Source organism: Polyergus mexicanus, unplaced genomic scaffold, assembly GCF_030449975.1.
Source record: "Polyergus mexicanus isolate NDT 795.1 unplaced genomic scaffold, iyPolMexi1.0 SCAF_7, whole genome shotgun sequence".
In the NCBI taxonomy this organism is placed as follows: Eukaryota; Metazoa; Arthropoda; class Insecta; order Hymenoptera; family Formicidae; genus Polyergus; species Polyergus mexicanus.
In genome coordinates this window covers 544,817-559,991 of record NW_027223327.1, presented here as the reverse complement: position 1 = coordinate 559,991, position 15,175 = coordinate 544,817, and the positions used below count along the sequence as shown (strand labels likewise).

Sequence of the window (15,175 nt, the reverse complement as noted above, 5' to 3'; positions counted from 1 at the left end):
CTCACGTTGCACCGCAGACAATGATTAGCGTTTATGTCAAATCAATCTCATGTCTAATATATAATAGATAGCCGCAGACTTTCACCGAGATGCATCGCCAAGTCGAGAAGAATACGCATTCGATCTTTGGAGAAAGGCCATGTACTCAATGTGCTACTCGACCATGTCTACGATCAAAAAGTCGCGATAAAGCGAGAGCCCGTCGACAAGACGGGAAGTAACAATCGCGAGGTTTGCTCTTTCGCGTATAATTCGTAAGGTGAAGAGATACGCGCGATTTTAGTTGTAGCACAGCAATAAATCTCAGTATAATAATCTAGACTTTTTTCAGATCAAATAGGCGAAATAATCGACAGCTATTTAAGAATAATTTTTATCTAGATATTAATTTCTCCAACTAGCAGAAACAAAAAAAAAAAAAAAAAAGAAACCTCTCTCTGATAATTTATTAAAATCAATCAACAGTCTATCATAAGATGTATTCGCGGTTGATTAAAGATTCTTAGCGAAATCAATTGGTTCCAGCTGCGAAACTCGTTCGCTCGTCTCTTTCATTGCGCCGAAAGAACGAAAAGCACAAGTAAATCTCGGACGTGCGCGAACCCTATGTATATGCGAAGTGAACAAGACGCAAAGCGGAGGAAGAAGTGGAAGGTGGATTGGTGGAGATGCACAGCTTAGGATTGCCGAGTATACCCGAGCAGTTTCTGGTTGGTTGGTAAGTGGGACTAGCGGGGACTCATAGGCACGGAGCGTCCTACGCGAGGCCACAGTCGGGCGCAAACCCCGAAACAATCTTACATCTCGCGAGTTTCCTTCATCCTCACATCTCACCGCAGCCTCTGCGCAGAAACTCACGATAGCAGCCAGGGCACAGCTCATCACGAAATAACGAGGGAGGCGGGAGAGCGGGTGAACACGGGCGCTATCGAGTACTAGAACTGTCATCGCGATCTTGGGTGTCGGTTCGGTCCAGAATATCCCGCGTATTCGATTGTTATAGTGCGAACAATTTCTTAAGAGGGAATCGACCGAGAGACAAGCAGGTGCTAGATCGATCGCAGACGCTGGATGTTGTAAAACCGATTGGTCTCTACCGGCTTGTCGAGTGGAGTACAACTTCCTTCTTTCCTATCAGGGATCGCGGTCGAGATCGCTACCGAGGTCGCGGTCGAAGCGAAGCGAGGACGAAAGTCAAGGTCGAGGGTCAGTCCGTCTTTACGCGCTGCACGAGGTACGAAATCATATTTTCAATTTAAATATTAATACACGCGCGCGCACGAGACGACGACACGTCATACTTGGTATTGTTCGAGAATTGACGTCTACTCATCATTTTGAAAACGAATACATATTATTCATTATATATCCGTATAAATTTATAATACTCTTTTTATTTTCCTCTAGTTTCTATAAAAGTCAATATATTAGAATATCTATCATTTTATATTATTATTATATAATGTTTATTGGTATTTATTAATTTATTGCACTTTGATAATAAAACAATTGCTATCGTTTTATTTTTTTTATAGATACGAAGGGATGATCGCACCACGACGCTAAGTATTATTTCTATAAATGATATTTACTATCGTATCAATGCGATAAATTCGCGCAACATTGTGGAATATGCGAATTAATATAATTGAAAAGGAATGGAGAACAAATAATGTCTTTTTTTTTATTTGCTCTATTTGCGAATGATATAATTTATGATATTCATTCGACATCGATAATTCCGCCACGTAAACTAGATAGATATTTTTTTAGAAGAAGCAATACATTCTCCGATCGCCTCTTCGCTCTTCGTATTTCCGTTATAATCTATGGAACATGTCCAACAACCAGCACTACCGATACGAATCGGGGCAGTGGATGTATTCTCCATTGAATGTCTTATCTCAAATACGAAAATGTCTCGAAGAACCTTCGAGAAATATTGTTCTTTAGCCTCCTTGCTCTTTAGAGGACGAGCGGATGATACATTATTATGACCGAATCATCTGCGAAACAAAGTATACTCTCTCGAGAAATAAATCTCATTTTACTTTGACATTAGCGATAGACACTGGTTTCTCGGCTTACTCTTTCAACTTTATATTTCTAAGAATAAATCAACACAGCTAATTGCGTATAAGCCGGTCTTTCGAATTATTTCGAAGAAAGCTTAACATGTGACGTACGTTTCTTTCATATCACGATCATTCGCGATCTCACTGTGGCGAATGATGTAACTACGTTACAATGAACCACGAGGACAAGGGAAAGGACCATAACACGTTAAGCTAATTTAAATCAAAGATCCGTTAGACAGTAACGTCGTCGTCGTCGGCGAATCGTCGCGGATCTGTTTTCCTTTGTTTCTCGTCGCGTCTCTTGAACTGCGCGAACATAAAACGCAAACGCGAACGCGAAAAGAATTTTACGAGATCCTCTCGGACTTACTTATATCCAGCACTAATCGCGCACTTTCGACCCGGCTTTCCTTTCAGTCTCATTAATCCGACAAATTTCCTTCCCTTTACTCCGACGAGAGAATTAATGCTCGTTATTCGATTAAGCGGCGAAATTATTCACCGCTCGCGTCCAATGCGGTATCGAATATAAATCAAATCGTCAATTGGATAGAAATGACTTTTTCTCTTTTAAATACGTCAAAACTTTCGAATATGTACATATTAACATTGTACAATTTTAAGTTTTATTTTCTCTCTCGCGAGTCGTACTATCGTGACACGTGTAAACGTACGACCGTGAATTCACCGTCTCTTTTGTGTTCTCGTCACCCGTTCGCCTCCTCTTAGACCTCTCTTAGACCGTTTCTTTCGCCGCCCTCCATTAAGAAAATAATCTAATTACTATATTGTTCGCGTAAACATACCCGATGTCGCGGACATTTAAGAGCTTCGTTTGCGGTTTAAGCGCGGAAACTCATTGTTCGTTAGAAACATCGTGCGGTTCACCCTGTGACGGAAGGGAACGTTATAGCGGAAGGCGCGGGTCGGAGAAATAGAAGATAATTTCTCACGTGCGATAAATAATGTTATTCATTGGAAATAAATCTAGACATATTTGTGCAATAAAAATTCATTCCGGGTTTATATTACGTCCGGTAGAGGAATGCATCGACGTAATTTATATACGCGATAGGCTTTTCAAGCTCATCGATTATATTTAATCAGTATCACGTTTATCACGTCGTTACGCGAATAGTCATCTCGGTCGAAACGATGCGTATCTCATTCCTTGTCGCGTTCTCACTTCCGTTAAATATTTCTCTATCGTATATTCAGCACGAGATACATATGCATATTACGTAGATATATTCTAATGATGCGTAATGTCAAACGTATGATGCTCGGAGCGCGCGCGCGCGGTTTGATACGGCCTTGCAAATGCAACGAGATAACGGCTCGTATTGAGGCGGTGTTTATACCGAATGACCCAATTTCACCGGAGTGTCGTATGGCAAACGTGCGATAATCGCTGCAGCGAAAGACAGGATCGAGCACGTGAAAGGAAAATACGTAGGTCGGGAAGCGGATAAGAAGTGGTCAGCTCGCCATGGACCAATGCGTGAACGTTCAGAAAGACGAGCAAAACGAATGCGCGCGTTTCTCTCTTTCTCCCCCGTTATATTTCCTCGTCCGCGTCTAATTTCTACGTGTCGACATAAATCATTTTTCCAGAGCGAGAGAAATAATCGGCTTATTTAAATGGAAATCGAAAATAAAAGTCACGCGATAAATGCGTTGAAGTCATTAAAGAACAGGTGAAAGAAAAGATGCTACAATTGCAGAATATTTTGTATACATTCCATGGAAGCTAAACACGATCCATTATATCGCGATTAGATTGCAACATTTCGATAAAACTATCGTCTCTCTCTCTCTCGAGATAAACTTGATATTTGGACCAATTTCCGTATTTCGTAAAATATAAATTTTGCACATATGCAAATTAATTAATTAATTATGAGAGAGAGAGAGAGAGAGAGAGAGAGTATTCCACCTGTTAAGACAATAAATATTGCCTTGGATAACGAGTAATGGTAGATGTGTGTTACGTTTTATATTATCGCATCACATAATCTGTAGAAACCGCAGAGATATGCGATCTATAATCCTTTTCCTCATTCGACGACATCGAAACGGAAAAGTGAGAGTGATGATTTTTTAAATGCGAAATAAAAATGTAATTTAATACAAAAAGATTCGACACGCAAATAAGAAAGCTGAAACGTGAAAATGTCGCGTCACGCGTTCTCTTTATTTGCCTTTAAAATATTTTTAGTTTTCAAATATAGCGTAGGAAAGACAATTCCTAAAGACACGAACACCATATGCATCTCGATAAGTTATTAACGTATGATTCCTTTATTATTCGCAGGTTCTAAGCGATATTAGGAAACCTCGTTAGCTCTTACGATAAGAGGGATTACTTTCGGAGGGAAAAAGGAACATACGTTAGCGGAAGCAATTTATTCCCGTAATATCGAGAGTCAAGAATGCGGACCGTCCAATGTTGCGTTTTCTTCGCACTGCTGATGATAGCGTCGGCCGTGCCGGCGTCATCATCGAAGGGTGGTCGACCCGACGATTCGGTTAAAGGAAAGAAGACCACGCCGATCACACCTGTCAAGAACGCTTCGGTAATCACCGCGACGACGGCGGTCTCGAGACCGATTACAGGCAACGCGACGCTACCGTACACCGTAAGGAACGCGACGTTACATTCATCGTCGCCTTCCTCGATCGCGACAACGGCAACGGCAACCGCCGTAACATCCGCCACGACGATGCTTAAGCTGCCGACGATCTTGCCAACGCCAATCGCAACGACATCGACGACGACGACGACGACGACGACGATCTCGGCGAGCCTCGCGACCATCTCCGGTGACCCGCAGAACCCAGGCTCGAATCCCGCCTTCACCGAAACATCGCCGAGAATAATCTCGCCCACTCAACACACCGCGGCCACGGTGTTGTCGTTGAGAAAATCAGCAGTCTCCGCTGTCGCCGATGTCACGACGACCGTACCTTTAACATCGGCCAAGGAAACGCGAGAGTCGCCCGGCAAGATTAGACCGCAAATCAAGCTGACGACAAATTACACGAGCGAGGTAAGTGCATTAATCCTGAATGACCGGGCTCTTCGACTGTTCCGTCTATCCGGCTGCAGTCGTGTGCCTCGTATTATTCGCTTTTGTCTCGAAAACCGCCGTTTTCAACTATCCCGGCACAAATTCCCGCTTGTAATTATTTGACGGAGAACCGCCAACAGGATATCGAATTTCAATTGAATTATATCGTACATTAGTCGATCTCGCACCAGCGTACTAACAATAAGTTTACAAAATTTCACGCAGAAATTTTGTCCTTACACGCGTTCGTTCCGCGACGTATAGACCGAAACGCAATGCGACGCAATGATTTTCGAAACGTCAACGACGTTTCATACGGTTTAACGCGTTAAAGATTGAAGTAGCGTGTCATTCGCAACTTGGCGAATTTCACTAAGAAAATCAGAAATCATTCGGGAGATAAATGAACAAGTCTTGCGAGAAAATAACGATGTAAAACCCAACGTAGAAATGCTTTCGTTGTTGTTCATTCGCGTTTCACGGAGTGAATATATTACAGCTTACAAATTAAATTTCAATTAGATCGAGAAGAGATAAGAAACAGAATATAAGATAACATCCTAGATATTGTCAAAGGTATTGGATTTAACGTAAGCTAAACAAATTTTACCTTTTTTCTTTTTTCTATTTTAATAGAAAAATCCCATATCGCTTCCCCTACTTTAAAGGAGCGCAGAAAAGCGTGTATCCGATGATGCGCGATAGAAAGGCACCCAGATTCGAGTTATACAGCCATCGTGGAGGATCGTATGGGGTTTGAGGAAAAAAATCGCATATAGGTCGACCGAGAAAGTAGCGTATGCACCTCTTCGTACGTATCTCTCTTCCGTATGTAGAGAATATGCAGCTCTACGTGCTGCAAGTGACGCGAGTGAACGAGTAGATGGGTGCACGTGCGAAATGACAAAAACGAGAAAGTAAATCGGTATTCGAGTACGATACGAGATACGAGATACTTGGGCGCCCGGGATACGTCGTAATTATCCAAGTTAATCGTGTGTACATCGTATACCATACGTACGTTGCTTCGCTTCTTCGTTCGCGATGAAGCAAGAGGAGGCGATCAGGCAATCGGGTCATCTCGGGCGAATCTTTTATAACCGAAGGGAGAAATTTTTTTTCTGCTCGGTAAAGCAATTGGCTCTAATTTACATGATTTTCCTCTCTCTTTCTTCCTCTCGTTTCTTTCGAGATAACGGCGATATATACCGATGATGTATACGAAAGTCATACACCGTTCAGTCATTTGCGATCAAATAAGCGAATGAATATAACGCGTTTCTTGATTACGAGCGGATGATTTTCTTCCATGGAATACGGTAAATACGCCGCGCGCATAACGGAGCGGGGGATCACATTGATAACGATTAAGTATTCTAACGTATCTATAATAACCGCACAAATGACGGCAAATTGGATAGATAATAACTCGGCTAATGGGAATTATTTGTCTATACGTTACACCGCCTTGCCGAAAGCGTAAAAGAAAAAGGATATACATCGCGCAAAGAAACGCTATCTCGAATTGTACAAATACATTTACAACGCGTCACACGTTACATTTCTTTCATCGCATCGGAATATATTTTATTTTCGAACAAAGCAAAGTATTTTCAACATTAAATTTAATATAAATCTAATCAAAAGTCAATTTAATTAACTTTTATTTCGTTGATTCTTTTCTGCTCATAAATCGCAACCACTTCTCTTATACTTATAATACGATAGAAGAAACGGGAAGAGAAAATTCGATTAACCGGTTTAATTTATTAACGCTTTAATTACCCATGATTAATTGAACTCGCTTCCTCTACATGTATATAGGCAGTTACCGATACTGAAGAAAAAAACGGACAAGTACAATATTTATGAATCGCGATTATAAAATTAACTGACGTCGGTGAAAACCGGCCGATTTGAGACTTCGACTTAATTGGCACGCGGTAAAGTTTTGCGGTAAACTGGTACGAATAAACATACAATGTGCGCGGAGGAAGAAGGATTCCACCTGTAATGAGGGGTTTGTTGAGGTGATACGAGTCGCACCATTCATTCAATATCGAATGGAAAATCGCTGGGAATTGTTCGCGTGCAACGTACCGTCGACGAATACCGATTTCTAGCGTATGGGAATTGGATATCGTCACTGGGGCGGAAATATTGTAATTTTTTTTTTTCTTTTTATAGGGGTGGGGAAAAAGCGAGGAGCGCATTTTTTTAATGCGAAGTTAATGCTAATTCCATGACATATTTCTTCAAAGACAAGTCTCTTCGATCATTTATACAGTATCGTAAAAAGGAAGCACGCTTGGTCAGAGAGACCATTATTACAATGTACACGCATGCATTAGTCACGCATGTCTAAACTAAAGGTAACAATCGTGTGTCTTGAACACGTGCGGTTAAATTCTTCAGTTTACTGCGTTATAACCCCGATTTTCGTTCCGTCTGTTATATTTTCTTTTATGAATTCATTATTCGCGATTATTGTTATCGTAAATACTTTCTTCTTAATGAAAAATGATCGAGGTAACACGCGTTAAAACGAGCCAAGTGTCTTGCTTAATCTGAATCTTCTATCGAAGACAAACACCTGGTTGATGTTACCCCTGGCTAGCGGTATAAAATGCCAAGGATGAAACATCTTGCACACGCGATAAAAGTTTCCATGTACAAAATATTATGCTGCGAGTTATAAAATGTGCGTTATTATGGAACTTTCCAAGTGTTTTTAGGAGGGCGATATCAGATTATATATCTGCGTAATTAGTTTGAAAAAAATAACGAGAGCCTATTAAGATCCGAGAATAATAACGCTTCCTATAAAATATAATACGAATTTATTACCTCTCTAGATCGCGGATTCGCTTTAAAACGGATCCTTAAATAAGGATCCCCCCCCCCTCCTCCCTCGTAACAAAATCGTCAATTTCTATCTTACGAATAGCATTTCAGAGATGCTGGATCTGTTTACTGTTCCGTATCGGGATATTGCGAGCGTATCCCGCCGATACTTACGACCGGCCTTTCAACGTCGACGGCTCGCGCCGCATTAGCGTACGATAGCACGAGCGAGATAGAAATAGAGAACTTCACTAACGGTCCCGAATAGGAATTTTGCCCTCGCTACGCACGCTTCCGAGTTACGCGCGTAACGGACTTGTTGCTCTAACACAGTTTTTCCGAGCGCGATGACGAAATGAATAATCGCAAAATTAGAAGATGATCGAATTGAAGAATAATAGGGATAATATTAAATTCGCCCCATTATTTTTTTTTTATTTTTTAAATATTTTTCTGTCCTTTTAATATATATTTTCATATTTTTTTAATATCTCGCGATTAAAAATTCTCCCCCCCCCTCCCCCTTTCTCTCTCTCTCTCTCTCTCTCTCTCTGATAAGAATACCATTCGACGATGATATTTTTGCCGCAGTTTACATTCAAAATATCTGATATTTATTAGTTTCGCACACATTTCATGAAAGGAAAAAAATAATTTTATATTTAAAGATTTCTCGTTGGAGAAAAACATGTGTTTAATTGAAGCAAGCAAAATAGATGACGGAAATGTGTCACATTCTTACGAAAATTTCGCATACTACTCCTTCCCCACCATTCATTTCATAAAATATAAAGAAATATAAAAAAATCTTCATCTATGTGACAATTGAAGCAATGATAGTTGCCGTTTCGTGCGCGATTAATAATAGTACTGGATAGGTGATGGCGTTTCTACACACACACACACACACACACACAGACGCTTAATCTAACAAAAACAACCATGAAAAGAGCGCAACGGTAAACGAACCGTTGGGTTCTTTTCCACTAAGGTTAATAATTGTATTGTAAGAATCTCTCGGAAACGCGTGGCATCCGCGAGGATTCGTCACGACGAATATTACGATATCCGAGACTTACAACCGCAGAAATTAAACTTGTCAGATAATGACCATCTAATTCTTAAACGAATGATGTTTCAATTACGAACATTGCGAATTACACACAACTGTATACCTTGAGATATATTTACAACCGTAATCCTAACCAGATTTCTCGACACTTTCGCGATAACCTCATTAAGAATCTTTTTCTTTCAATATAGTAAATGCAACTGCAACATGAGAATAATGTGGAATTAGAGTATCAGAAATATAGTTTTTTTTTTAATTTACTCAATTGATTTATTGAATTTATATCCTTGTACGCACACATACAATTTTATTTAAAAATTATTTATATAAATACAAACAAAAAAAAAAAAATTTATATACATGTATACGACCCGACTATGGGAGGAAAAAAAAATGTTAATCGCAAATTGTAATAATTGATCGTACGTTTTTCGAAACATAATGCGATGACAAACGGAGCGACACGTGCCGCTGCCGACCGGCTCGAGCTTCGCCGTACGAATGATAACAATATGACAGTGTATCAAAACAATAACGTGTTATGCGGCAATGTGTGTATAATAATTCTTCTTTATTTTCCTCGCGCGCAAAAAAAAAAAAAAATCGCCAAATTAAAGATTTCATTATGACGCGAATTCACGCGATTGATCTCAATCGGTCTTAATTCGTTCCTCACATTATAATTCATCGATTATCTCGACCAATTATTTTTCCTGCTTGAAAAATCCATTTCCTTCACGCTCGCTGAGACAAGCATGTCCGAATAATATTGCGAGGATCATCGATGCACCTTGCATCTTAAGATGTATTGGACGAATCTACAAACGGCGAAAGGAGGGCGAGCGTTCACGGTCGTGACGCAAACGGATCAGCCGGTGCTAATATCGGTAGTGGAACGTGACGATGTCGAGACGAAAAGAAAATGCGAAGAAGAATAAAAGAAAAGAGCGACGAGGAAGAAAAAGATAAGGATAAGGGGCGATGACAGGATAGAGGCCGGTATCGCTACGGACAATTTACCACGACCTATTCGCGTCTAGCTTTAATCGATTCACTCTGTGCTACTTCGTGTTATATATTTGTCCATGGATAGTGATTCTGTATTTAGGCAGAACAAAGACGGCAAATCAATTAGCGGTTCCGTTTTAATACTCACCGCGATTCGTCGACAAAGTTTTATTTATGAGCGTCTTCTACGACGTAGAAAAGAGAAGTGAACACCATCAAAGAGAAAGAAAGAAAGAAAGAAAGATACAAGTGTAGTATTCGAATAATAATTTTAACGATGTGATTATTTTCTATTATGGAACTTTTTCGTCACTTTAAACAACTTTATTGTGTTTTTATATTTGTATTTTCTTTTTGTCAATCATTTCAATAATTTATAGACAATTATCATATTATGTATAACTATATTAGCTATTAATTAATTATCAAAGAAAATATTTTTTTTTCATAAAGTTACCGCAATTTTGATCGTATCATCTATCTCTTTGATCGTCGTTATTTCTTTCACCTGGCTTTGCCATTCAGACTTATCTTTCTCATTTCATCGCTTATCAAAACCGTGATGTTTTCGAACGAACGCAAGTGAACTTTCCTACGAGTAAATACCGAAGTACGGAAATACGAGTGAAGAAGCGAGATGATGAAAAAAAGAAAACGGAGTATCGCAAAATTCCAAGGAAATCGCACGGAGTAAACCCGGCGTAAAGAGTGACCCCGGAGAACTCGAGGGAATGCGATCGCGTTTCGGTCAACGACCGCTTTATAAACGAGCGTTTCGTAGCCCGAGTGCTACGTGTGGTGGATTATATACAGCACGCGATGACATTATTTTTAAAGTCGGACGCTTTTACGCCTCTCTGGGGTCAAGTCAACTCGATACCGGAGAATAAGAGATACAAAGTCGGATGAACTTGGGCCGATCACCACCGTCGATTACGATCGGCGCGATTTATGTCGCACGGTCAACATGGTCGGAAATGAAAGAAACACAGGCAAAGTTCACCAAGTAAGTCGAGGATTCCTCGTTGAAACGAGCTTCAGAGTTTTGCCAGTATTTTTCCGCGAACCGTCCTCATTTTTCCTACATTCATATACTAAACCGATCGTTTATAACAGAACCGCGATCAAGATCGAAATTCGCAGGATCGGGGGGAAAAGAGGGGAGAATACCTGATTTTTTTTTATTCGTTACAGATTTTTCTGGGCTAAAATTATGACAATTAACAGTCGCATTCTTTGCGTTCCCACCCTCTCTCGCGAGCATTTTACTTCTTTATATATTTCTAAAATATACAGAAGAAGTTAGGGTTAATCGTTTCCTATAATTTCTCTCTCAACCGGTGTTTAATAATTTTTGAGAATTACATTAATATTAATTTAAAAAGAAAACCTGATAGCTTCCCATAGTTTGTAACAAAATTCACGATAAAGCGAGTAAAGCTATTTATATCGTCGTTCTCTTCTGGACCTGGAGCTTTTTTAAGAAACGAGATCGAACGAGATGATTGTGACTCGAGTGCAGTAAATGAGATAAATGATACACAGTAAAGAAAAAGCGAGACCAGGCAAAGGCGAGGAAGGCTATCGCTTCTCGAGCATAGTCTCACGTTCCAGGAAGTTGATCGGCGATGGATATCCGTACGAACCATCCTCTGTACCGGTGTACCCCCATTGATTTGCCAAGCGTTCTACCTGTCTGTCCGGCCTCTCTTTTCTCTCACTCCGAGAATTCCGTCCGTTTTCTTTTTTGCCTCATCTTATTCCTCTCCGTAGCTCGCTTCCTTTCTCTACTAACAATTTTCATCACGCGATCGATACGTACAGACGGTGTTCTTCCGAAATAGATATCCAACATTTATATTTCACGAGAAACTGATTTGCCATTTTACAAGCTAATCATTTCGCGATTGACAATGTGTTTCTTTTTTAACAAGTGAGAAATTTTTATGATGCATCCAATATTGACGCCTAATTCTTTGACAATACACGTGTTCTTTTAATAATCTTGACATTTCACGAAATTGGATCGATATCGGAATAAAAGTTAAGTTTCCTTTTAATAATCTACATATGTCGCGTCAATTGTTCGTGAAACAGTAAAGGAAAAGTGTGAATTGCAAAAGTGAAAAGATGCCGCATAATCGTCTATGTAATACAGAAACATTGCTAATGAAGCACTGTATACCACATACAATCTCGTTTACCGCGGAATCATGCTACGGTAACGATGTATTGATTTGATTCAAATGTAATGACACAATTGAAATAAGAGCATTTTCATAATCAGACTAATTGTAAGTCTTTCTACCTTTTAATAGCAGATTCTCTCACCAATTTAAAATCGATTTTCCCTTGCAAAAATATCGAAAAAAGTCATTATATGCAAGTTTTCAATTCTGTCATATATTTTGTATTTAAGCCTTGAACATTAAAATTTTATTAAAATAAATTATCCTTGAAATTAAAGAATGTAATTTTAATCTTTTGAACAAAGTTTGTGAGAAGTCCTTTTTTTTCAATCGTTTGTAACTCGAAAGTTATCGATGCCTTTTCCCTAATTGCAAGAAAGAAGAAAAAAAAAAAGGAAAAAAAAAATCTCAAAATTGGCTAGAGAATCTATTATTATAAAAGGAAATTATATTTAGAAAATATCTCGAAATCGCATCCATTCGTAATTCAAACATATAAACGAAAGAATTAAACGAACGCGAACCCGATAACAGTCGTATCAATCGACGAAAGAATTCGATACCTTTTAAAGAGAAGAAACCCTGTAATTAGCTGTAGCTCGGAAAAATCGGATCCGGACATCTCTTAATCGCGCGATATGTTATTACGGCGTGATTACATGACGCTGCCAAAGTACGCAATCTTTTTCGAAGACAGGGGTACGACTGCCGGAGGGGGCCAGCGCGGCGCTTAAGGAACCGACCAGGTATCACTACTATCCGCACAATCAGCATATCTACCTGCTGCCGGAGTGCGCGGTCCAGCAAGTGTGCAACGCCGTTTACGTCAGATTAAACTTTACGCAGCCGCTTTGCGCCTGTCCCGGACGACACCGTGATCCGTGCAGCGCGTCCTTGGACAGCGACGATCTACACACGACCGAGTTGGTGACCGATCCGCGAACCAAGGTTTGTGAAAACTTTCCGACTCTCTTTGGCGATCGAGAAAATCGAAAAGAAGACCATCTCTCTCAGCTGTTCTATAATATCGTCGATTTTTTACTACGAGGGATAGAGACTCGAGAATCCGACATCACTTGCGCGTTTTGATAAAGGCATGATTTTATAAAACTATTGTTAATAATTGTAATATTACTTAATCAATTATTAATAATTTTAATATTATGTATTTTTGTAGTACTTAAGACATCGAGTTGTCACGGAAACGGTATCTATACAAGACGCCATTCCCGGTATGACCGACTCGGCTCGGATGATCTTAAACACGAGTTTCCCGCCGCGAGAAAAAAACTCGTTCACTTTCGTTCGTGTTTTAACCGTGACTTGCACACCGAAGAATCATCGCTCGAAAAGACAGTTATCGCAGAAATCCGAGAAACGAGTTTAATTATTCGATACGATAGTCCCTTGCTTTCGACCTTGCTTTCACGTACATGACTTTCATCCAATTTCAATATCACTGTAATTTTATTACTATAACATACCATAAAATTTAACATATATCTTAATTTTGCGATAAAGAAAGATCTTAGCAATATTTTTACGAGAAATAATCCATAATTAATGATTATCTCCAAACATATCGATCGCATTCGCGATAATATTTTCGATTTTCATCTCCTTAAATTGTTCATTATAACGCTATGTAATGCATATTTATTTTCCAACGGGATTATATATATATATATATATATATATATATATATATAACACAAACACACACGGTATATATCTGATTAAGAAAGACTCGTAAAACGATGACGCTCATTGCCTTCGTACTCTTTTCAGGCCTTGACCTTAGTAAAAACGTGCGAGCCGGTTGCCGAGATGCGAGAATGCAGAGCGTCGAGAGACTGGTCTCTACTGGCGCTGCAGAACGTGCGTACGGGAAAGTCCCATTATCTCGTGATATGCCGATGTCCCGATACAAACATACTCGGTAAGTGAGAATCATTCCAAAAATTCCGCTTAATTAATTTACAATTTCAATATTGAAGAAAGTTCAATGGATCTCATAATTAAGAATTGATACGTAGATTTAAAATGATATAAAAAGCAAGAAAGAAAGAAAGAAAGAAAGAGAGAGAGAGAAAGAAAGAGAGAGAGAGAGAGAGAGAGAGTCTTTCTTACATTTTCGTAAATTATTATAATTAATTCTAATGAATAATTTCATTATAATAGAAATACATAGCTACCAAACTTTTTTAAAATTCACAAAGAAGAAAAGTTACTAATTCACGTGTAATTTTTTATGCTTTTACATCTTGTGTTCTTTTGTAGAAGGACCTATGAGTCACGATCAACCGACTTATGCTAGCGTTCCGGGCATTCGAGTATACGGGATGATGTGCGTGCAGGGAAACAGAAGAGGACGACCGTTGCGATATTCGCGCAGCATCTCAAGTATGTACATTCTAAACGTTATATAATATTATACTTTGAGGCTTTATCCGAGATATAAATTTTGCAATTGATATCATTTCGATCTCTTATTAGGTCACATAGAGAACGAAGAGAAACCACGTTTCCCTTGGCACAAGGTGCGACAGCTGATGACAACGCCGTCTTTATGGGAATAGCAAACACGATGCAACGTTCCGTCCCATATTCTGCCATCGACGAATTTACACGTTAATTAATAACGCTACTATATTTATAATTCTTCGAGCTATTCCTCGCTCGAATTCTACATTCCCTTTCCGTTTTCCTCTTAGTACTCTTACGCTTTTTTAATTTCCGAACGGGGGCACCTGGATGCAAAAAATGATATAATTCATACTAATTATTTATTAATTCTATTCTATGTATTTTGTAATTTTTTGTTAAATATACGAATAATTTTATTTTTGCGCATAATGATGATTATAAGAATGAATAAAATATACAAAAAATTAATTTTGTAATTAATTTAAT

The 15,175-nt window shown here is 39.1% G+C and overlaps 2 protein-coding genes across 3 annotated transcripts in view; one reads left to right on the top strand and one right to left on the bottom strand.

The window, feature by feature from the left end:
• Positions 1 to 15,175, bottom strand: part of LOC138935082 (elongation factor-like GTPase 1) — a 30,817-nt gene that overhangs the window by 11,061 nt on the left and 4,581 nt on the right. The gene's annotated exons all lie outside the window — the stretch shown is intronic.
• Dsx-c73a (doublesex cognate 73A) lies at positions 1,041 to 15,107 on the top strand. The gene is made up of 6 exons (XM_070299430.1): positions 1,041 to 1,234; positions 4,393 to 5,128; positions 12,956 to 13,210; positions 14,051 to 14,201; positions 14,543 to 14,665; positions 14,759 to 15,107. The coding sequence occupies exons 2-6, from the start codon at positions 4,511 to 4,513 to the stop codon at positions 14,839 to 14,841; spliced, it is 1,230 nt and encodes a 409-aa protein (XP_070155531.1). The 5' UTR covers positions 1,041 to 1,234; positions 4,393 to 4,510; the 3' UTR covers positions 14,842 to 15,107.

Bases quoted from the DNA above. Each gene is read 5' to 3' on its own strand.
- Dsx-c73a (XM_070299430.1), top strand. From the start codon at position 4,511: ATGCGGACCGTCCAATGTTGCGTTTTCTTCGCACTGCTGATGATAGCG. The intron at 13,211-14,050 runs GTTTGTGAAAAC...TACTCTTTTCAG, and splicing joins TGACCGATCCGCGAACCAAG to GCCTTGACCTTAGTAAAAAC. The intron at 14,666-14,758 runs GTATGTACATTC...ATCTCTTATTAG, and splicing joins ATATTCGCGCAGCATCTCAA to GTCACATAGAGAACGAAGAG.